This window comes from Acanthopagrus latus, chromosome 21 (genome assembly GCF_904848185.1).
Source record: "Acanthopagrus latus isolate v.2019 chromosome 21, fAcaLat1.1, whole genome shotgun sequence".
In the NCBI taxonomy this organism is placed as follows: Eukaryota; Metazoa; Chordata; class Actinopteri; order Spariformes; family Sparidae; genus Acanthopagrus; species Acanthopagrus latus.
The window spans coordinates 402,989-424,235 of record NC_051059.1 but is presented as its reverse complement, the minus strand read 5'-3'; the positions used below and the strand labels follow the sequence as shown (position 1 = coordinate 424,235).

The window sequence follows — 21,247 nt, the reverse complement described above, 5'->3', positions numbered from 1 at the left end:
TATGAACTTTGATAGCATTCCAATGGAGTAATAATCATACATTTTCATCCTTGAGCTGCAGAACTCTACTGCACTCGGTGATCGATTTGCAGGGCTTCCCCCCAACAGGAAGCCGCAGCAGGAGAGTGATGAGTTGTGTTCACTTTACAATAGAAATTTGGCTAAGATAGCGAAGCTTTGGTGCCTTGAACTATGCAGGCATGAAAATCACTTGCCTTTCGCCGAAATTTGCAGTTTTGAAACCAGAATAGTTGACCTAAGTGAATCGTGTAGATCCGATGAGAAAATATTTGTGGGCGGGGGGTATGGACGGGACATGGAGGGGAGCCTTGAATTCGATAAACAGTTTTTCTAAAATCTCTACAACTCATTTTCAGTTTCCATCCAGCAGATGTGTTCAGGAAGATCAGTAAGCACGTTGCATTCTCTGTCAGAATGACAGTGAATTTGTCTTCAAAATAAGAGCTTTACATTGCACCCCATTTGAGTTTAGAACTGGGTTCTTGGCGGGGGGGCTTTTAATTTGAAAGTAGCGACTGTTCGTAGGTTGCCGCTACAACAACAAACGAACAATGAAGATAAGTCGTGTTGTATATTAAACAGACTATTTTTTTATTTTTTATTATTTATGTTATTACATGGCTTAATTAAATGCTATTAAATTATCCTTATCCATTGTAAGTGTCATTGTGAAGGCAGTAAACAGAACAAATCAGATAAATGTTGTAAGCTATTGCATTTTGCAGAAAATCTTAATTAAATTGTTGATTGAATTGAATAGTTAAATACATAGTCACATATACAAAGACCAATAAAATTTGCAGTAAGAGAAAGTGTGCTGCAGTGGTAAAGATGTTTATTTTCATGGACAACCATCACCTCTCTTCCATGTTCTGGTATTCAACACTCAGCAGCTCAGCTCCTGATCTGGACTATTCAGCAGTTCTCTCCATTGGTCTGGATGTTTCTCTGAACAGTGTGCTTTTCTAGACTGCACTCTAAAAGGAGATTTAATCACAGAAACATCGTAGAAAAATAAGCAATCATTAAATAACTAGATTCATACCATATGTTTGAACCAAGAACACGTTTTCACTTTTTCCTAACTAACCTGCTCGAACAACCAAGGAAAACAAGCCTGAAGTTGGTGAACAAAAATTCTTGTCCCTTCCCCTGGAGCCCATCTTCACACCTGTGAAGTACAGGAACAAGAAGGCAAACATGAACCCTTCACATTTATCAAGACCATTTAGAAACTGTCCAACAATAAATAATGATAAATAAAACCAGCAGCACTTGCTGAGGAAACCATTTAGCATGCTCCACTCAGGGATAATCTTCAGCCTTCCAGCATCGCAGGCCTCCATCGCAGCAGAAACACATCTTGACACCATCATCACGATCTTGTGGAGAAATAATAAAATGTATACATAAGATAAAAGATTGAGATTTGAATATACTTGGTTTGTTCCTCATATTTCATTTAATTATAGTAGAAAGATTTCAACAAAGAAAATGATCTTTCTCCTGAACAGTTTGCAATCAATAATTTCAGATACATGTGAGGGCAAATGTCCACATTATGGAAAGCATCCCTCAAGCCTAGCTCTAGGAGCTTCTTGTACATGGCCATGACTGATTCTTCATCTTTTATCATTGAGATGAGTTCTCCTCAAGATCCTAAGGGTATATCAGCTTTTCTGTGGCTGCACGGATTTGTCCAATGTCCACTTATTTCATTTTAGTAAGGAAACCAAATTTCTCCTCCACATTTTTGTATGTGTCTTTGCATTGTTTCAATTTGTGTGACAAGCAATCACAGATGACAATGTGTGTCAGTCAAGAATGCTTCACAGCCTGAGCGCCACACCTCTGGACCTGCAGAGTCACCGAACATAACTGTCTTCACTCGTCTTCTTTGGCTAGCTGCTTTGTATCCCTCTATTGCCTGTCCTATGAACTCTGAGTGAACTGTACAGAATAGGAACAGTACATACATCAATTTGTACCTGCTGCAATGCTGGTTAAATTGATTCTTCTCAGCAGGTCATCTCACACTACTGTCATAACTGCAGTTTCAAAGGTGTCCATCACTGTTATTAATTGACACCCCTCACATTGAGCAGCTCTGGGGGTTCCATGGTCAACTTTGATTTCATTCAAAGCATCTTGAATAGCTTTGTAGCCAAATCTCAGAGCTTTTGTTGCATCAGCTCTCGCAGACCACCTTGTGCCGGAAAGGCTCTTCAGCGTCAGACCTCGCTCACATTTTGTGAGGTAGGCTGTTGAAATCTCCCACCACCAAGTTGAAGCTGAGAAAAAGTTGTAGAGATTTGGAATGAAGTCAAAAAATGAAACTGCTTCTAGGCAACATTCTGCTGCATATGCATCAACTAAATTAAGAGAATGTGCTGAACATGGTATGAAGTCAGCATAAGGATTTTTACTTTTCATTCTTGCCTGCAGTCCAGAATATTACCCTGCCAGTAATACCATTCTGTATACTCTAAAGGAATTTTCAAAACGGGTAAACAACAAAAACAAGACAAAACAAAAACAGTGAAACAAAACAAAAAACAACGACCCTGCGCTTAAGGAGTTCAACAGTTAACATAAAAAAAACAGCACCAGCTATGAGATGAAGGTTTATAGTATGTTGCCTTGACCGAGGGAGGGATCTGCGTATATTATGCATATACACATGGATGCACATCCATGCACACAGATACACGCACAGCACATATACATACCATGTCCATACATCTGCATGCACATACACAAATACGATGACATTAATACTTTAGTCTGCTCTTGACAGGTAAGAGAGAAATGGTTGCCACATTCTAACAAATGTCACAGAATGAAAGGAAGTAGTATATCTAATCCTCTCAAGATGCAATAAATTGTTAACCTCTGCCAGCCATGCCCCGAAATTAGGCACCTCTTTCTTTTTCCAAAGGGTTAGAATATTCCTTTTTGCAATGACCACACAATACTGTATTGCCTTTTGTTGCAGAATGGTTAAAGTTAAACGGTGACGGGTTGTGCCCAGAATGGCGATGAATGGGTCAGGTACAATAACACAGTTGTGCACTTCAGAAAGACACTTGAAAATATCTGACCAAAATGTGTTTATTTTGGGGCAAGACACATGTACATTTGCCCTCCGCAAATGTACATTTTGAGCAAATTGGAGAGACAGTAGGATAGAAAGAGTGTAGTTTAGTGCAGGAGTTGTGTAATCTGTGGATTACTTTAAATTGAATAAGCTGGTGTCTGGAATTTATAGAGCAGTTGTGGATAGCCTTAAGGCTAGCCTCCCAGACTTCATCACCTATCGTCACACCAAGGTCGTTCTCCCAGGCTTCCTTTAAATGCTGTGTGGAAACTGGATTGTGTGATGCAAAGAGACTAACGAACCGAGAGATAAGTTTCCTTGAATCAGGGGCCTGTTTCATAAAAGTATACAGTTCAATGGGGGGTGATTGATTCTAAAATTGATATATTTGTGTGAACGTAATCTCTGATCTGAACGTAACAAAAGAAATGTGAAGCTGGGAGTGAGTATTTATCCTTCAGCTGGGCAAAGGTAGCAAAAGTGTTGTCATTATAAAGGTTTGCAATAGCTGTGATGCCTTTATTTCCCCAAAGAGCGAAAGTGCTGTCAGTTAGTGATGGGGGGAAGGCATGGTTGTAGCACACTGGGCTGTGAACAGAGGTGTCCGGAAAAATAAATGATTTCCTTAATTGGTGCCAGATTTTTAAAGAGTTGGTAACTATAAGGTTGTTGACTGTAATGGATGTTGAAAATTTGGCTGGTGAGAAGAGGAGAGCGGGGAGAGAGCTTTTGGAAAGATCTTGCTCAATCGCCAGCCATGAAGGGGTGGAGGCAGAGACTTTGCCTGGGAGTGCATCTTGCCTATACATTAATGCTCTGGAGTTTGCCGCCCAGTAACAGTGCTGGAAGTTAGGTAGGCTAAGGCCTCCCATAAGTTTATCGCACAGCGATGCGGTGCACTTTAAATCCCCAGATGAAGGGAAAAACAACAGAATCTAGTAATTTAAAGAAGGGTTGGTGGCTGATAAATCGAGGATAAGATTGAAAACTTTCCTAAAGAATCCAGGATCATCAAAGTTAGTTGCATATATGTTTAAGAAAGTTACATGTCTTGACAAAATGTGGCCTGTTACAATAAGGTAACGGCCATTCGGGTCAGAAATGGTTGAGATTTGTTCAAATGGGATGTTTCGGCGGATGAGTATAGCTACACCTCTAGACTTAGAGGAAAAAGTTGACTGAGATATTTGTGAGATCCAGCTACATTTTAATCTCCATTGCTCAGTGTGTTTTAATATGCGTTTCTTGCATAAAAATAATGTCCTCATATAAGGATTTTAAATGGGAGAACATCTTTCCTCTCTTTAAGCCGGTTCTTAGGCCTCTCACATTCCAGCTAAGTAAGGTTATTGGGCCTGGTGGCGAGGTGGGAGAATTACTTGCGACCATAAAAGCACATTATATACTTAAGAAGTAGTGGCATATTGACAGTGTTAATAATGAATATAGGGTCGGTGCTGTTCCACAATAAAAGAGCAGGGAAAAAAGAAAAAACAGCAAACAAATAAAAAACATACACTGTTAGACCCTCCCCCCATCCACTTCCCCAAACGAAGTGGAGGATAATTACCCCCATAAACATTGAGAGACAGGTGAACACTACAGGAATGTGCCTGATCACCTTAACTTTATAGGTTGATGAAGGAAACAGAACGTACCTCATAGGTGGGCTCACCAAACACTCTCATCCACCCTTATATGTCCATAATGCTAACTTATATGAGCTAGTTAGGCAGTCCTTGGTTATAACACACACACACACACAAAAAAAAACCCCACAAACACATTTTGCGCGGCTCATCTGGAAATGGCAGCGAGCTGGTTGGACCGAATGCCTCGTGCCTGCTGTGTGGTAGTAGCAGGAGTAACAAACTTATCTATAATGCTTTCGGCATCAGCCAGTTTCTGGAATATTTTCTGCTCAGTTCCAAAAGTAAAGATAAGTTGAGCGGGGAAGAGGAGGCCGTGTTTAATTCCTGCATCTTTTTGACACCATCAACGGCCCGGTGCTGCTCAGTTACTTCAGGTGGGAAGTCTGGGAATATACTGATCCGGGCGCCGTTGTAAGACAGTGAAGCCTGCAGGCGGGTGAACTTGAGAATTTTCTCCTTGTCTGGTTAGTGGTGGATTTTGGCGATCATGATGCGTCGTCACGACGGAGAGGACTGTGCGCCTATACGGTGAGCACGGTCCACTTTGAGTCCGCCTGGGAAGTTATTGGTTCCTAAAAGCTGCGGAAGAAACTCTGCGACGAACTGCGTCGGATTGCCCTTCTCAGACTTTTCAGGTAAGCCCGCAATTATGATATTGGATCGTCTAGATCAAGATCGATTAGTTTCTGTTTCGTAGTGTTGTTGACTTCCATCAGCTCCGCGCAGCATCCCTCCAGGGCAGAAATGCGGGTTTCATGGTCAGAGGCACACCCCTCTAAGTCTGTGATACGTGTTGCATGGTCGGTCAGGGAGGCTTGGACCAGTTGTAGTTTTGAGTCCAGGGTGTTGAATCTGGTTGTCATGCCCTCCTCCAGTTTCCCAATAGCTGTTAGGATGCTAGCCAGTGTGGGCTGTGGGCTTAGTGCCTCGTCGGAACTGCCACAGGAGACGCTAGCTAGCGAGGTTGGACTGTTAGCCTCTTCATCTTCTTCAGCTGTAAAAACAGCTTTACCATCTTTCTTAGCTGCATGTTTTAGGTTTGCAGGTTTCCCCCTAGCCAGGTGTCTACCGGAGTTGCTCATAATTGCATGTTAGTAGCGTAAGCGTGGATTATAAATCTAATTTTAGTAAGGGTGTTTTGGAGCCCTCGGGAGAACGTCTAATCCATGCGGTGCTTGCTAGTGCACCCACTAACCATTTTCTTGACAGGGTTTCTCCATTTAGCTTTTTTCTAAAGACATGTTCTTTAGTTGAGCTTCGGTTAATGTCTCCATATTTTCTCTGTGATGCAGAGAAATCTCTAATATTTTGACAGGGATGGTTTAGGGCAAAGTACTCAGCATCCTGTCGTCAATTTGGTCCCACTTTGCAGGATCTGGGATTCTGGGTCTAGGGGCTCCGTCAAAACTTTATTGGGCTCACTTTTTCTGGCTGGCTGCTGTTCTTCCATCATTTTGTCATTCTCATGTGATGGTGCTGGTGTTGAAGGCAACAAAGCATCTTCCGCTTCGTCTCTGGGCTGCGTCTCCGAGCCTGGCTCGGCCTCTGGCTCTGCTAACATTAGCAGGTTTACAGCTGTCGGGCGGCTGCATGACAGAAACTTTGGTATAGCCCCCCGCTGTCTCTTCTTTTGCTTCTCTTCATTCTTTTTCTTTTTACGTTTTGCTGCACCTGAAAGCATCTTGAATGTAACCTACTCTAAAAACAACCTGGCTGCCTGCTAGCTTAATTGTCCTGCTTAGACCTGACTGGCTGACCTCCGCACTGGACTTAACTGACTGGCGTTAATGTGACATAACATAACGTTAAGATAAACAATGTCACTATTTTTTTTAAATTAATAAATATTGATATATTAACACTGAAATAAATTAAAGATAGGATATGTGTGTATTTTTATTTTATTTTTATTTATGTTTATTTTTTTTATTTTTTTTTTTTCGGTCCCTCTGTCTGGGCCCCTCCCTGCCATTCGTGCCCTAGGCACGTGCCTAGTTTGCCTTTGTGTTAATCCGGCTCTGGATGAAGTGATGGATTTACTGCTGTGATCTGCTGTTTCCTGGTTTTAAAACTCCCCGGCTGTGAGTCACACAACAGTGCTCGTCATCGACACCTCCGCCCATCTCACACAGTGGAGGCTTGGCTTAGCAATGGAGGTGGAGAAAAGCATACCCTCCATGGCGGCAAATTGGTGGACCAAAACAGACTCCCAAATACACCGCCCTCTGTCTAAATCCGCGGACCTAGCCCAAAAAGGACAGCTAAATTGGCGGCTTGCTGTCCAGTTTAAAAACTGATATTAACTATGCAAACAAGGGCAGCCATGCACTGCAGGCACACTGTCAAACAGAAGCACACAAGAAGAAGGTGCAGGTCATAGCATCAACACACTGTAGCCAGCATCATTCTTCCAAGCAGAGAGACAGCAACTTCTTCAAAACCCATATTCATCTTGTCAAAACACACTCTTTAAGGGCTTGCTTTTCTCGTTCTGCGGCAGTTTGTGCTATTAAAGATGTGCTGTTGTGCATTTCATGAGAGAAGTTATCAGTCTCATTTTTACATAGCATCATGTGACTATGTATAGATAGATACTTAATTATACATTTATACTGTCTTGTAATTCTGCTTGATTTTTCTCTCAAAATGCATCAGATTGATGCTTTTAAATATGAAATATTAAAAATGCTCTTCTGGGGGAGCATGCCCCCAGATCCCTCCCGAGGGGTTGTATCATTCTCACCCTTTTCACCGCTGACCCGTTTTCATGCCTGACTATGTGCTGAGACACTATTTGTACTGTTGCTGAAGTTTGGTGCTGTTCTGAGCATTATTTGTGGCTTTTTGATGGCAGTTTCTTGGTGGAGGCATATCCTGCCATGTATTATTGTGCAGTCTTTTTCTGAGGTTGCTAAAACTGCATAAGCTAGCCCTCTGCAAACTTGATCTCTTGAGGGGGGTTCTTACTCTGTGTCACGGTGTGTTAGAGGAGATCAAACGTGTCACTATTCATGGTGTATTCAGAAGTAAAAGACGTATGCTGTTATGAACATAAATTGCCTTAAAGCTGAACCAATTATGATTTAGTAATTTCCTACACATAATGTCATGTGAACCTGTTTGGAAACATTGTACTGGTGGACCCTTACTGGCCTGTCCCACCCCAATCCACCTATTTCCCAACCTACTGGCTATACACCTTGTTGCAGGCTGTACTTTACAGTTGAATTAACACTGGAACCACAGGGTTCCCGTGTGTCCGTAAAAAGTCTTCGAAAGAATTAAATTTGACTTTTAAAATGGGGCAAGAACCCTGAACCAGCACTATACTGTTATCTAGAATTTGCAACACATTTGAAGTTAACCAAATCAAACTCCACAGAAAATAAGGTCATAGATATATATAAAAGAGAGTATTGTGCATGAGGTGGACACATACACAGCTACAAATAAATGCTCCTGTTGCTCTGTGTATTGTTGGACTCAGTCATATGAACTCTGTAAGGTGATAATGTCGTTGCTGTTTTTAGCTTGTACTGTTGCATGAACACACCAAACACAGCTTTAGATACACAATATGTAATTTCTTATCTGATGTGACACTCTTGTTTTACTCACGTTATGTAAGTCTGATCTGCAGAATTGGTCCCTTACTCAAACTTTGTCTTGGAGGGTATATTGTAACACACGACCAAATGAAACACACCATGTTCTGGTGGACTTCTCTGGTTTTTTAACCTTTTTGGAAACATTTGTGAAAATCACGTACATCCAGTACACATCTTAAATAAACATGTAACAAAGGTTTTGTCATTTTTAGACATTTAAATGCAAAATTCTTCCATACCTTCCATACAAGTTGAGGTCAGAACCTGTGCTTAACCTTTTTAACATCTTGAGCCAACCTGCAAATCAGTCTAGAAACTTTCATAATGTCTGCCCTCCACATTCTCAGTTCTGCAAAGCACTGAAGTGAGTTTCTGTTCAGCTGACTGTAAGTGGCTCTTTAGAGATTGTTCAGTGAAACAGAATGAGTTCCCTGGTTGGCTGGAGTCAGATGATTCAGGATATTCACAGGAGCGGAAGGACAAGGTTTCCCTCCCACAGAATCACAAAATAGCAGTAGCATTACAGAAGTAGTATCATTTATTGGAAGTCATCGGTTGCATTGCTCATCGCTATATAACTGTGTCCAGGACGCTGCAACATCAGGTCGTTGGAGGCTGGGTCCATCATGCTCTACTTCCAGGTGGTGATTTTGGCTGCGACAGTGATGCTGGTTTACTACTTTGAGTTCACCGACACTTTCAATCCAGCAGAGCAGGGCTTCACTTGCAGAGATCCGGCTTTGACTAAACCAGATCCTGGACCTGAACAGGACAGTCGAATACAGCCTGTGATCCTGTACTCTGTGGTGGGTGGACTGCCTGTCGTACTGGTGAGTCACACTGTGATTTAAACACAGTCAGCTGAAGGTACAGCTTCTCTTTGTCGTGATGAAGATACTGATGCTATTGGAAGAAGAGCTACAGAGAGGCACAGATGTTAAACGTGCAAGTTAATAGAAAATACTGTACATAATTAAAGTGTCTGATACATGTTTATTTTATGAAATGTAAAAGACAATGTTGACGGCTATTTAGTACAAGCTGTGTATAAAAGAGTATTCATTACAGCATGAATGTGCTTTACAATTTGTGGAAGAAAGAGATGAATCAATCAATACTTTTATATTGACTGGTGGTACTGGGACAGAGGTTACTACTCTGCACTTCCCCTCAGCTCTACAGAGTATTTCACAGTGTCTGTCAGCTCACGTTCAATGATATTTTGGTCAGTCTGCATCAGCGCTCTCATCAACTGTTTCCAGCAGCAGGCAGCTGTACTCAGTGGCAGAGCCCTTATGAGACTCTTGGAAACTCCCAGCCCAGCACCTAGCAGCAGGCAAACCAATTTAGTGACTTGCTGGTGAGCACTGTGCAGCATTGAGCAGCTAAAGAACAGTACTTTTCACTCAGGATTTGGTGTAGATCACAACAGAACTTATAGATCAGTGATTTTTGGTCTCACATACACCACTCTGCTGGATCTGTGCTAGCATGTGTGCTAACATGTCTGAACCTTAGAGCCCAACTGAGACCCATTTTAAACTGTCTATCAAAGCTATGTACAGTGCCTTGCAAAAAGTATTCACCCCCCTTGAATCTTTCCACATTTTGTCATGTTTTAACCACAGCTGTAAATGTATTCTATTGGGATTATATGTGATAGACCAACACAAATTGGTGCATAATTGTGAAGTGGAAGGAAAATGATACATGGTTTCAATTATTTTTTTACAAATAAAAAACAGAAAAGTGTGGTGTGCAAAAGTATTCACCCCCCTGAGTCAATACTTCATAGAACTACCTTTCACTGCTATAACAGCTACAAGTCTTTTGGGGCAAGTCTCTACCAGCGATGCACATATAGAGACTGAAATATTTGCCCATTCTTCCTTGGATGGATCAAGCTTAGACTGATTGGATGGAGAGTGTCTGTGAACAGCAATTTTCAAGTCTTGCCAGAGATTCTTAAGTTGATTTGGGTCTGGACTTTGACTGGGTCATTCTAACACGTGAATATGCTTTGATCTAAACCATTCCATTGTAGCTCTGGCTGTATGTTTAGGCTTGTTGTCCTGCTGGAAGGTGAACCTCCATCCTAGTCTCAAATCTTTTGCGGACTCCAACATGTTCCCTTCCAAGATTGTCCTGTATTTGGCTCCATCCATCTTCCCATCAACTCAGACCAGCTTCCCTGTCCCTGCTGAAGAAAAGCATCCTCACAGCATGATGCTGCCACCACCATGTTTTACGGTGGGGATGGTGTGTTCATGGTCATGTGCAGTGTTAATATTCTGCCACACATAGTGTTTTGCATTTAAGCCAGAAATGTCAATTTTGGTCTCATCTGACCAGAGCACCTTCCTCCACATGTTTGTTGTACCTCCCACATGGCTTGTGGCAAACTGCATGGCTTTGTTTCAACAATGGCTCTCTTCTTGCCACTCTTCCATAAAGGCCTGATTTGTGGAGTGCATGACTAATAGTTGTCCTATGCACAGATTCTCCCACCTGAGCTGTGGATCTCTGCAGCTCCTCCAGAGTTATCATGGGCCTCTTGGCTGCTTCTCTGATCAATGCTCTCCTTGCCCAGCCTGTCAGTTTAGGTGGACAGCCATGTCTTGGTAGGTTTGCAGTTGTGCCATACTATTTCCATTTTTAGGTGATGGATTGAACAGTGCTCTGTGAGAAGTTCAAAGCTTGGGATATTTTTTCATATCTTATGAAGTTTAAAGCATACCATGCTTTAAACATCTCCACAACTTTTTCCCTGACCTGTCTGGTGTGTTTTTTAGGCCTCATGGTGCTGTTTGTTCACTAATGTTCTCTAGTAAACCTCTGAGGCTGTCACAGAACAACTGCTTTTACACTGAGATTAGATTACACACATGAACTGATGTGTAATTAGCATAGCACTTAGAGAATGAACTCTTTCTCAACAGCTGACTGCTGGGATTTCTCCTCTATCTGTTTCTCTTGTTAGTCATATGTCATAACTCTTATAAACTGCTCTGTGTTTGTACACAAATGATCAGATTATTGTGAGTTCACTGCATGTCTGATTGGAAAACAAACAGTGAAACCTGTAGATCCCCTGTGTATCTGTTAGGGTTTCTATTTCCTATTGTGTTATGAATGCTGTTTTATGGGACTATGACACTGGTTATATAATGTGGAATACAGATTGAATAAATGGAATAGATGGGTGAAAATGGTGTGAAAAGAAGAATGTGTGTGACAGTTCACATCATTACTGGTAACTTTATTCCAACAATTCAACAACCCAGGCATCTCCAACAGTAATCTCCTTTTTTCATTGTGTGTCGCAGATCTCAGGAGTCGAGCTTGTCATCTTCCTCCTTCACTGCAACTCAAACAACCTCTATGACCAAGAGAAGGTCGTTATCATGGGGGACTGTTGCTATGTGAACCCCATGGTGCGCAGGACTTTCCGTTTCCTTGGTAATCTAATAACTGCAGTAAAATAACTAAAATGTGTACAGACTTAGCTTTAAAGTCTGAATTGTATAGGTTGTGTGGTTAAATCAAAACTTCTTCATGCTGAATATCATTTTCCACCATTAATCAGTGTCATTCAGGGTTGTGGCAGTTCAGTTTTTATTTAACGGATTACCAAGCGAACAATACATAGCCCCTGAGGGGAAGAAATATAATGCTTCATAAAAAAATAAGAAAATAAAAATACTGCCATGAAATCAGGCATTTTACACAAAACAACAACACAACAATTCCAAAAAAACACCTACAAAATCCTGGAGGAACTGTAAAATGACCAAACTCATTCTATGAGAGTGTGTTTTATCTATAACAAACACTCTGATGGATGAATTGTGCACATAACTGTGTTATTAACAAAAAACACATTCTCTTATTGTGAGATGCTTTCTCATAACCACACTCTTTGGATGAGAACTGCAACATTAAAGATCACTGCGTTTGTATTTAGGATGTATTAAGATATGTTAAAAAAAACAATCATGTGATGTGTAACCAGGAGTTAAAGGAGCTCTTGCATCATTGTGTGTCACTAACAGTGTTTTACACTGTGGTAATTTTTGCATTGGCAACATCCAAATGATACGACAGAGGGAAGAATAGAGCAGTGAACAGGGATGGATTTCAGTCATTATAATGTGTCTCTTCTCAACAAATACTTTCCTCTTTATAATGACAAAAATGTTTTATGTCCAAAACTTTATGTACAAAGTAAAGAGAAGCCTCTGTTTCATGACAGTATGGTTTCATGCTAACACTGTACACAAAAGTACATACAGGGTTCCTAATTTTATGCCACTTCATGCTTCGACCTGCTTTACTTACAAACTAAGATGACCTTCTACCATACAACACGTTGCTATTGATAATTCTACCCAGCATTAATTAAAAGGTCACTGCTGCTTAAACAGTATCAGTACCAATAATCTGATTAGTTCATTAACATTCACAGGGCACGTTTAATGCTCTGAATGTATTTTTTACTTTTTATAATAACATTTACTTAACGGTGCGGAAAGTCATTCTGACGGTTTTTGTAATATCTCACTATTAAAAAATAAATCACAAGACAGTGTGACTGGAAGCCTGTTCATATTTCGCGTGAAAACAGTTCATAACTGGGCTTAGTTCAGCGTTTAAAACAGCATGAACACATGAACCCATGTTATGAACACATGACATGAACACAGCTTAGTGAAACAGTCACTTCAAATGAGTGTCAAGTGGCAGGGCAGAGTGAGAATGAAAGGAAAGGAAAAGAGGCCACATGACACATTGGATCCATATTTTGTTTATTTCAACAAATTAACTGATTGAGACAAGTGGACAAAAAACAGCTACTGATGAGACAAACAGAAAAAAAACAGCTACTGATGTAGGCATCACAAAGTGGTGAAGGCGTCACACATTAAAGCACCTGGCACCACTGAGTGGACAGATGGGATAGTTACGGAACATTTTGAACATGATGTGCAACATGCTGCTTTGTTTCCATGTGTTAACAAATGTAAATCATCTAAGGTGTGCATGTTTCTCTGTAGGTGTGTATGTATTCGGTCTGTTTATGACGGACATCTTTATCAACGCTGGTCAGCTTATCACAGGAGGTCTGGCTCCTCACTTCCTGTCTGTGTGCCAGCCCAATTACACCGCCCTTGGTTGCCACGACACAGGCAATTTTGTCAGCCAATCAGATGCTTGTACTGGGGACCCTGATGACATCCTGAGAGCCAGGAAGACTTTCCCCTCCAAAGAGGCAGCACTGAGTCTGTACACAGCTGTTTACCTGGCAGTGAGTGTCTGCAGAGACCTTCAGTAATAACACGGGTCTGAAATAGTGTCACACACACACAAATCCTCTTCCTTTTCAGATGTACGTCTTGTGCTGTGTCGGTTCAGCTGGAGGTCATCTGACTGGCCCCGTCCTCAGTCTCACATTGGTCAGTCTGGCTGTGCTAACAGGCATCAACAGAGTGGTCGAGTACAGAAACCACTGGAGTGATGTCATTGCAGGACAAGCCGTTGGGGGAGCTATTGCTGTCTTTCTGGTCAGTCTTAGCTCAGTTGCTGTAGCACATCATGACTTTGAAAGAGTCATTCACTGTTTGATAGACCTACATAAACAGTGCAATTACATGTGATTATTAAGGGATGTGATCAGTTTGATGTCACTAAGTTCATCTACTCAAGTAGTGAACATTTTTAGAAATACAAGATACCTGTACATTACCCGAGTATTTTTGTGTTATGCTTAATTATACTGCTTCTGTTTACCCTATACTACATCTCAGAGGCAGCTTTAGTTTAAAGTTATTTCTAATGTTTACAGTTTACACATTTTCGACCGTCATGTATCCCCAAATGTGGTCATTTTGCTCAGACAACCCCCCCCACACACATTTTTTCGAACTCATCTTAAAATCAGTACACTTAACTTAAGTTTGGTTGCTTAATCTGTATTCATATCTGTGTCTTAAATATATTTTCTTCCAAGATTAACGTTGACAAGGGGCGATGTGTATGATATGACTAGAATTTGTTTAAAAATTCAACAAAATGAACTGAGAATGAAGAAACAACAGTGTTGAGTTCTGTCAAAGACGTCTGTACTGTGCTGCAGACACATCTACTGAAGCTAGCATGCTAATGTTGTCTCCTAACACCACTTTGTAGATCAAGAGGTGATAGTCTGACAGCTCCTGTAGTTTCAGCTAGTGTAACAAAACAACAACAAAATAACAAAATAACAAAATAAACCCACAAAATGTCAAGAAGTTAAATATTCTAATTTCTATTTTCCTTACTGAACAGAAGAATACAACCATACTGAGTTCAAGTTTCTCTCTTTTGGTTTGTGGTGTCTTTTCAGCTAACCAGAGAATCTTTCAGGGGGTCTGAGCAGCACTCTGCCACTGTACAATGGCACGGGTCTAATGGACTAGCTTGCTGCAGGACACACATACACAAAGCACACAAACTGCTGTTGCTTGAATAAACGTTGTCTTCTGTCTAACATGCCATGCACCAAAGCTGGGTCACAGCTACAATCCAAGCTAACATGATGAAGCTCTTTCTCCCTCCAGCACCACAAACACATCTCTGTAGTTCAAGTAGCCACACACTGGCCTTCCTGCTAGACTCTTTTCTTATGTACTTCTGTCTTTGTATACTGCTTTTCCTTATGATACACAAATCACATTTAAAATGACAGTAACTCTTCTTTTTTTCTGTCTTTCTTCCTTCCTCCCCCCTCACTCTCTCTCCCTCCCCCTGTCCTTCCTTCCTTCCTTTCGTTCCTTCATTCCTTCCCTCCAGGTGGTGTTTGTGGTTCAGTATTTTAAAAAGCGACCCATGATTCCTCATAGTCCCTCCGATGCAGGCACTGCTAACACTGATGAGGCATCACCACAAACTAATCACACCATGAACATCAGTGACAAATACACTGTTGCACAGGTAAACCATACATATATCACTTTTACACATGCTTGGTTTTGATTTCATTTTCTGTAAGAACACTTGAGTGCATAATGTACCTAACTGTATATGAAAACCACTGTGGCATGACAGAAATTGCATGTGCACATACAGTACAGGGAGGGAGTCACTTTCAACTGATTTCATAATGAGGACATCTGCTCAATTATCAGCTCATTGTACAAGTAATATTTGAGAGGCAATTTTGAATTGAAATGTTTTTATTTGTGCTCCTATAGATCCCAGGATCCTGCACAGAGGTCACATGACTATGACCCCCTCCCCACATAACGGAGGGGAGATGGAAGTCATCCATTCTAGATTATGCTATGTGTCTACAGAGCCCTCATAGTTTAGGATTTAAAGCTCTTTTGTTCAGTATTTGATTATCATAATGACTCTGTCGACTCTTAGCATCTTTACAGTATCCAGAGGAAAGAAATGGCAGACATTACTACAAACATATTAAAAATGTTCATGTCTAATATGTTATTTAGTAAAATGGTACACTCATACTATTCATTATAATCCATAGGTTATAGGGGTCATATTTTCTCTCCTGCTGTCCATGACACCAGGCAACAGCAAAGTTCAACAAGGCATCTTCTCAAGCAAGACAGTTCCAAAGCTGAAGCTGAATACAGGATGTTGTTGCATGTCATCTCTACATGGTAGTTTGGTTGTTTTGGTTTCATCGAGCTCCATATTGTAATGTATTTGCATGTCATGTCATGTCATTGTCCGTAACCGCTTATCCCTTTCCATGGGGTCACGGGGTGTTGCTGCTGGAGCCAATCCCAGCTTTGTCTCAGGGCGAGGGCAGGGCACTACCTGGACAAGTTGCCAGCTCATCACAGGGCCCTCACTGATGAGCAATGTGGGGTTCAGTATCTTGCTCAAGGACACTTTGACATGCAGCTCAGCCTTGCCCGGAGCCGGGATTTGAACTACCTTTCGATCACTAGTCGACCTGCTCTACCCGCTGAGCTACAGCCGCCCTGTATTTGCATGTCTTTTTTTATTTTGTTCCATAGTGAAAACACTTGTTATAGTGGACAAACACACCGTTATGACCAAACATATGTTACTTCCTGCTTGTTTCCTTTGTTTTTCCTGTTCTTGTAAAATCTGTTACTGTTGAGTACATGTTATGTTGACAGTATAGTGTTGTGTGTTACTTTACTGTAATCTTTTCTCACACATGTTTAGCATTGTGAAAAGGTCTATTTGAACCCAAACTGTGTTTTCCTAAACCTCACCAAACAGCAAAAGAAAACTGAAAACTGCATAAAGTTATGATCTGAATGGGATACGAACCACAGTGTGAGTCTTTAACTCAGCCCAGTCAACCAAGACATTTAGCTCCAGAAGAAGAAGTAGAAATGATGGTCTTCAAGCAACATTAATGTGTTCCAGGGTCAACACCAACATGGCCATATCAAAGCCAGCCACCCTGATACCCTGATACCCCGAAATAAAAGGAAGTAATCCACAGGACAATAATGGGTGGTTCAGATTAGGTCATTTTTTTCGGTTTGTGACCATTCAAAATATGGTGAACCAGTCAGTTATGAAATGATGCAAGACTCCAAAGGTGTTGGCGTGAAGTTAATTAAATGATAATTGTTAATAAAAGAATCTGTGGGGGCAAGGCTGGGTGGAATGATAGAGCAATCTTTATTGAAACAGATCTCTGGTATTCTCAGATCTATGGCAAAGTGATGCCCAATGCTTCTGCTCTATCAGAAATCCTCTCGAAACTTTGACCTTGTGTAATCTACCAATTGCCACCCAAAGTTCTCTGCCTGTGCTGGCCTTTTTTAAGTCTATTCACCTGCACCTACCTACTTCTTCTAATTGGCCACTTTGGTGGATTGAGGGTCCATCTATCCAATAGGAGAAAGAGGAGTGATCTCTCTCCTCCATCTGGAATAGTTCATCTTCTGGACATTACCTAACTTTGCTGATGAGTTTTAGCTGTCAGCCTAAAGTTGACGGAATTGTCTATTCATGCTTATATTGAAATATATACGTTGAGTCAGCTCTGAACCTCTGGCATAAGAGATAAATTCAGTTTTAGCGCTCCCTAGGGGGCCTCTTTCTCTGGTTTACCTTCAGCGCCGCCCCTCCCTATACGCAGAACACGCACAGTGCGGAGGTTCCCGCAATCCATGGGGTGCCCCATTTTGGGCAAGGGGACGCATTGTCTGAAAATGCGCAAAGGATGCGAATCACTGCAGTGAGGCGTAGAGCACCGAGTCAGCCCGAGGCAGGAGAGAAAAAAAGGGAGACGAGTACTCTGACACTGCACGCGTTGCCGCAATGGTTGACAGAAGGCAGCATCTGACCAATCAGCTGCCAGATGCGCCGACAGGCAGTTGGATGCAGGTGGAGAGATGGCCTCCAAAGGGCAATATGAATCGGGAGCAAGCAAAAAAAAAAAAAAGAAAGAAAAAGTCAAAACAAGAGGAGGCTTGTACTTCACTTGAAGGTGGGTATGTTGTTGAAATTAAAAAAAAAGAAAAACTTTGTGGCATAAAACCCCACCCTGCTAATCATGAAACAGAAGAGAGGATAATTCTAGATGTGGACTGGACCAGACGTCATTGTCATTTATTGAATGTCTTTGTTAGCTGCATATACCAGTGGTCCTCAACAGGCAGCCCGAACTGTTATTTCTTCACAGTGGCCCTCATTTATCAAACGAACATATGGCAGAAAACCGTGCGTACGACCATTTCCACGCAAGCTTCGGCATTTATCAATTTGGACGTGAGCGGAAGCTAAGATCAGATCTTACGTCAAGTCTGAGCTCGTGTTCGCAAATCTGAGTCTGTGGATTTTGCGGTGCAGCACAGCAAAATCTGACTGAGTCTGAAAATAATTATCAAACAAACCTCAGCTGTCATCAAGCATAAGCAGTAACATATTCAGAACAGATCAAAAAGGATTCTTAAAACGAATAAAGATTTAAAAAAACAATAATAATAATTAAAAAGCCCACATTTTTACTGATGCCATTTTTTTTTGTAAAATAAAATATGATGGGCTAAACAGCCTAACATGACAACTAATTAAAGTCATGTCATTGTCCAAACCGCTTATCCCTTTCCATGGGGTTGCGGGGTGTTGCTGCTGGAGCCAGTCCCATCCCAGGGCCCTCACTAGTGAGCAATGTGGGGTTCAGTATCTCGCTCAAGGACACTTCAACACGCAGCTCAGCCCTGCCCGGAGCTGGGATTTGAACCAGTGACCTTCCAATCACTAGTTGACCTGCTCTACCCGCTGAGCTACAGCCGCCCCAACTATTTAAAGTAAGACCTAATAATCCCGCTGGCAAACCCTGCTACAGAGCAGGGCATGTGAGCTGAGCGGAGCGCGGAGCAAGCGGGAGCGGAGTGTGCAAAATCGGAGCGCAGCGCAGGTTTTAATCCAAAGGCCAGAGCGATGGTTCCATTTCGCTCCAGTTCCGTTCCAATAAGGCTCTCCACGAGTGTAGGTCATGCACAAGTCCACACAGACTCATGAGTGCCTTCAAGGGTTAGCCTACATCAGAGGTCATTCATTGAGAGATGGACTTTGTAAAATATTTCGAAAAGCAAGCAGACAGGTCATATAGGGGCAACTTCAGGAATTGCTAAATTTGAGCGAGCGTGGAGCGATTTCACCGGAATTGAATGAAATTTTAAGTGAGTATAAACTTGAGAAACTTGGTATAACTTTGAGCATGGAGCGAAGCAGCAAACATCCATGTAAGCGGGGAGCGGAAATTCTCGCCGCTCAGCTACATGCTCACATGCTCTGCTACAGAGCAGGAGCGCAGATTCAATAGTGCGCACATACGCACAGGGGTCATTTTGCACAACATCGCATTAGTGAATGGAGTGCCTGTGATGTGCTGGCACTGTGGGGATGCCGATCTCCATCTCGGAAAAGTTTATCTTCTTGCCAGTGATTCTTCTCTCCATGGCTGACCTTAGTGGGCGAGGCCTCCGAACCAGGAATATTTAGGGGCGTCACATGTTAATGACGATCGAATTCATTTATCAAGACCCGATAATTCGTACACTGGAATCGATCAGATACGTTATGTTTCATAAATCACATTTGGGTCCTGTCATAAGGCCAGTTCTGCGCTCAGATCGGCACCCATTTTCACGCAACATTGATAAATGAGGGCCCATGTGTTTTGGCTGGGTTGGCACATGTATATCGGGACCTGTCTCCATGCAAACGATACACAGACAGCTGGGTTTCACTTTCGTTTTTGGAGTAGTTTACATATTTACATTTTGCCGGCTATAGGAGCAAGTTCACTGCCAAAAAAAAAGCGGCCAGTGAAAATCGTCAGTTCGAGGAAGAATATACAGAAACATTTGCATTCATTCTCCCTATATATATATATATATATATATATATATATATATATATATATATATATATATATATATATATATATATATATATATAGATGGATAGATAGATAGATAGATATATGACCTGAGATTTTCTGCTGCTGTGCAACATCGCATTTGTTTGGACTTTGGAATCGGTAAAAATGGGCTTTTGTCATGGAAGCAAACAAACACGTTCCTATTGGTGGAAAAAGGCACCAAACCAACCAATCACAAAATTCTATGACAAACCACGTGATTTGGTTCTTGGGGAACAAGGGAAGTTGTGGGAGGGATGTCAGCGGAAGAGTGACAGTAGCAGCGATGTGACAGAGACAATGACTGAGATAGTGAGTTTTGAGAGTTGAGAGATTCGTGACATATAGCGTGTTTGGAGTGTGTAGTTAGTGTGTCATGTAGTGGTTTGGTGTAGTGTGTTTAGTGTGTAGTGGAGTCGTTTTTTTTGTGTTGTGAGTCAAAACAATGAGGAGACAGCTGAATGTACAGCAGGCAGGAGAGCTGAGGGACGCCTGGGCCTGAGGCATTGCCTGCATTTAAATGTAAATAGTCACATATATATTCATACATATATATAACTTCGTAAATTTCAAAAACTTATGCACAAATTTAGCAAACAACAATTTATATTTGCATTGTAAGTAATAAAATTGCTTTGTTAAACATAGTATAAAATCTAACTTTTTAATTTTTTTTGTTATTTTGTGATTTTAGGTCCATAGTTTTAATACAGTACAGTATGTAAAAATGAAAAATGAAATGAAAATCAAAAGTAGTCAAAAACGACCAATTATATCCTTGACGTCCCACCTTCAAACATCTATGAAAAAGCTACTTAACCTCCCACTTTTCTATGGAATACATTCTTCCTACGGGCAATGCACTAGTACGTTAAATTCATCAAAACATTACAACCACAGTTTTGTGGCATAGTTGTCAGATGTTTGTTGACAACATAATAAATATATACTTTTGAGGAATTGTTTTATGTTGGATTATTCTTTAAGGTATTTCCTTTAGTTTTGGGATTGTTTGGAGCTTTTACCTCTTGTGAAGATATTTAATGGACTGTGGTGGAAGTCAGGACAGTGAGCAAAGGTATTATGTCAGATGCGTTCACATAAAGCCTATTATTGCCACCTTCCACCTAATACCATTGTTTTGTATTGCTGGGTGAATAAACAAGGTAGGGTAAGGACTAATACATAATAATACATAACGCAATTATTGTAATTATCATTACTTTTAATAACATTTTTTAAAACAGTTGATTTGATTTGCTGACAGTGCATGAGTGCAACAGAGAGAGAGAGAGAGAGAGAGAGAGAAAGAGAGAGAGAGAATAGCATAATCTGATATCTTTCATCTGGAAAAAGGCAGTTATCTGATTATGAGAAATCTGATAAACAAACTTAGATGTTTGCCTGATAATTAGTTTATTCATTGCATGTGTACATGTTCATTTGA

At 41.2% G+C, this 21,247-nt stretch overlaps 1 protein-coding gene and 2 long non-coding RNA genes across 3 annotated transcripts; 1 reads left to right on the top strand and 2 right to left on the bottom strand.

Annotated features, from left to right (window-relative positions):
* Positions 1–66: 66 nt before the first annotated feature.
* On the bottom strand, positions 67–1,430 carry LOC119010925. The gene is made up of 3 exons (XR_005072086.1): positions 1,310–1,430; positions 1,112–1,192; positions 67–998 (listed from the first exon to the last, which is right to left on the bottom strand). It is a non-coding gene; the product is annotated as an uncharacterized LOC119010925 (long non-coding RNA).
* Positions 1,431–5,359: 3,929 nt separating this feature from the next.
* LOC119010923 (phospholipid phosphatase-related protein type 5-like) lies at positions 5,360–16,207 on the top strand. Its single transcript, XM_037083519.1, has 7 exons — positions 5,360–5,405; positions 8,967–9,208; positions 11,705–11,837; positions 13,433–13,683; positions 13,763–13,939; positions 15,207–15,347; positions 15,608–16,207. The coding sequence occupies exons 2-7, from the start codon at positions 9,005–9,007 to the stop codon at positions 15,635–15,637; spliced, it is 936 nt and encodes a 311-aa protein (XP_036939414.1). The 5' UTR covers positions 5,360–5,405; positions 8,967–9,004; the 3' UTR covers positions 15,638–16,207.
* Positions 9,106–10,309, bottom strand: LOC119010926. The gene is made up of 3 exons (XR_005072087.1): positions 10,180–10,309; positions 9,497–9,704; positions 9,106–9,296 (listed from the first exon to the last, which is right to left on the bottom strand). It is a non-coding gene; the product is annotated as an uncharacterized LOC119010926 (long non-coding RNA).
* Positions 16,208–21,247: the final 5,040 nt, after the last annotated feature.

Excerpts from the sequence above, each read along its gene's own strand:
- LOC119010923 (XM_037083519.1), top strand. The coding sequence starts at position 9,005 with ATGCTCTACTTCCAGGTGGTGATTTTGGCTGCGACAGTGATGCTGGTT. Across the intron at positions 11,838-13,432 it reads CAGGACTTTCCGTTTCCTTG|GTGTGTATGTATTCGGTCTG; the intron begins GTAATCTAATAA and ends GTTTCTCTGTAG. Across the intron at positions 13,940-15,206 it reads GAGCTATTGCTGTCTTTCTG|GTGGTGTTTGTGGTTCAGTA; the intron begins GTCAGTCTTAGC and ends CCTTCCCTCCAG.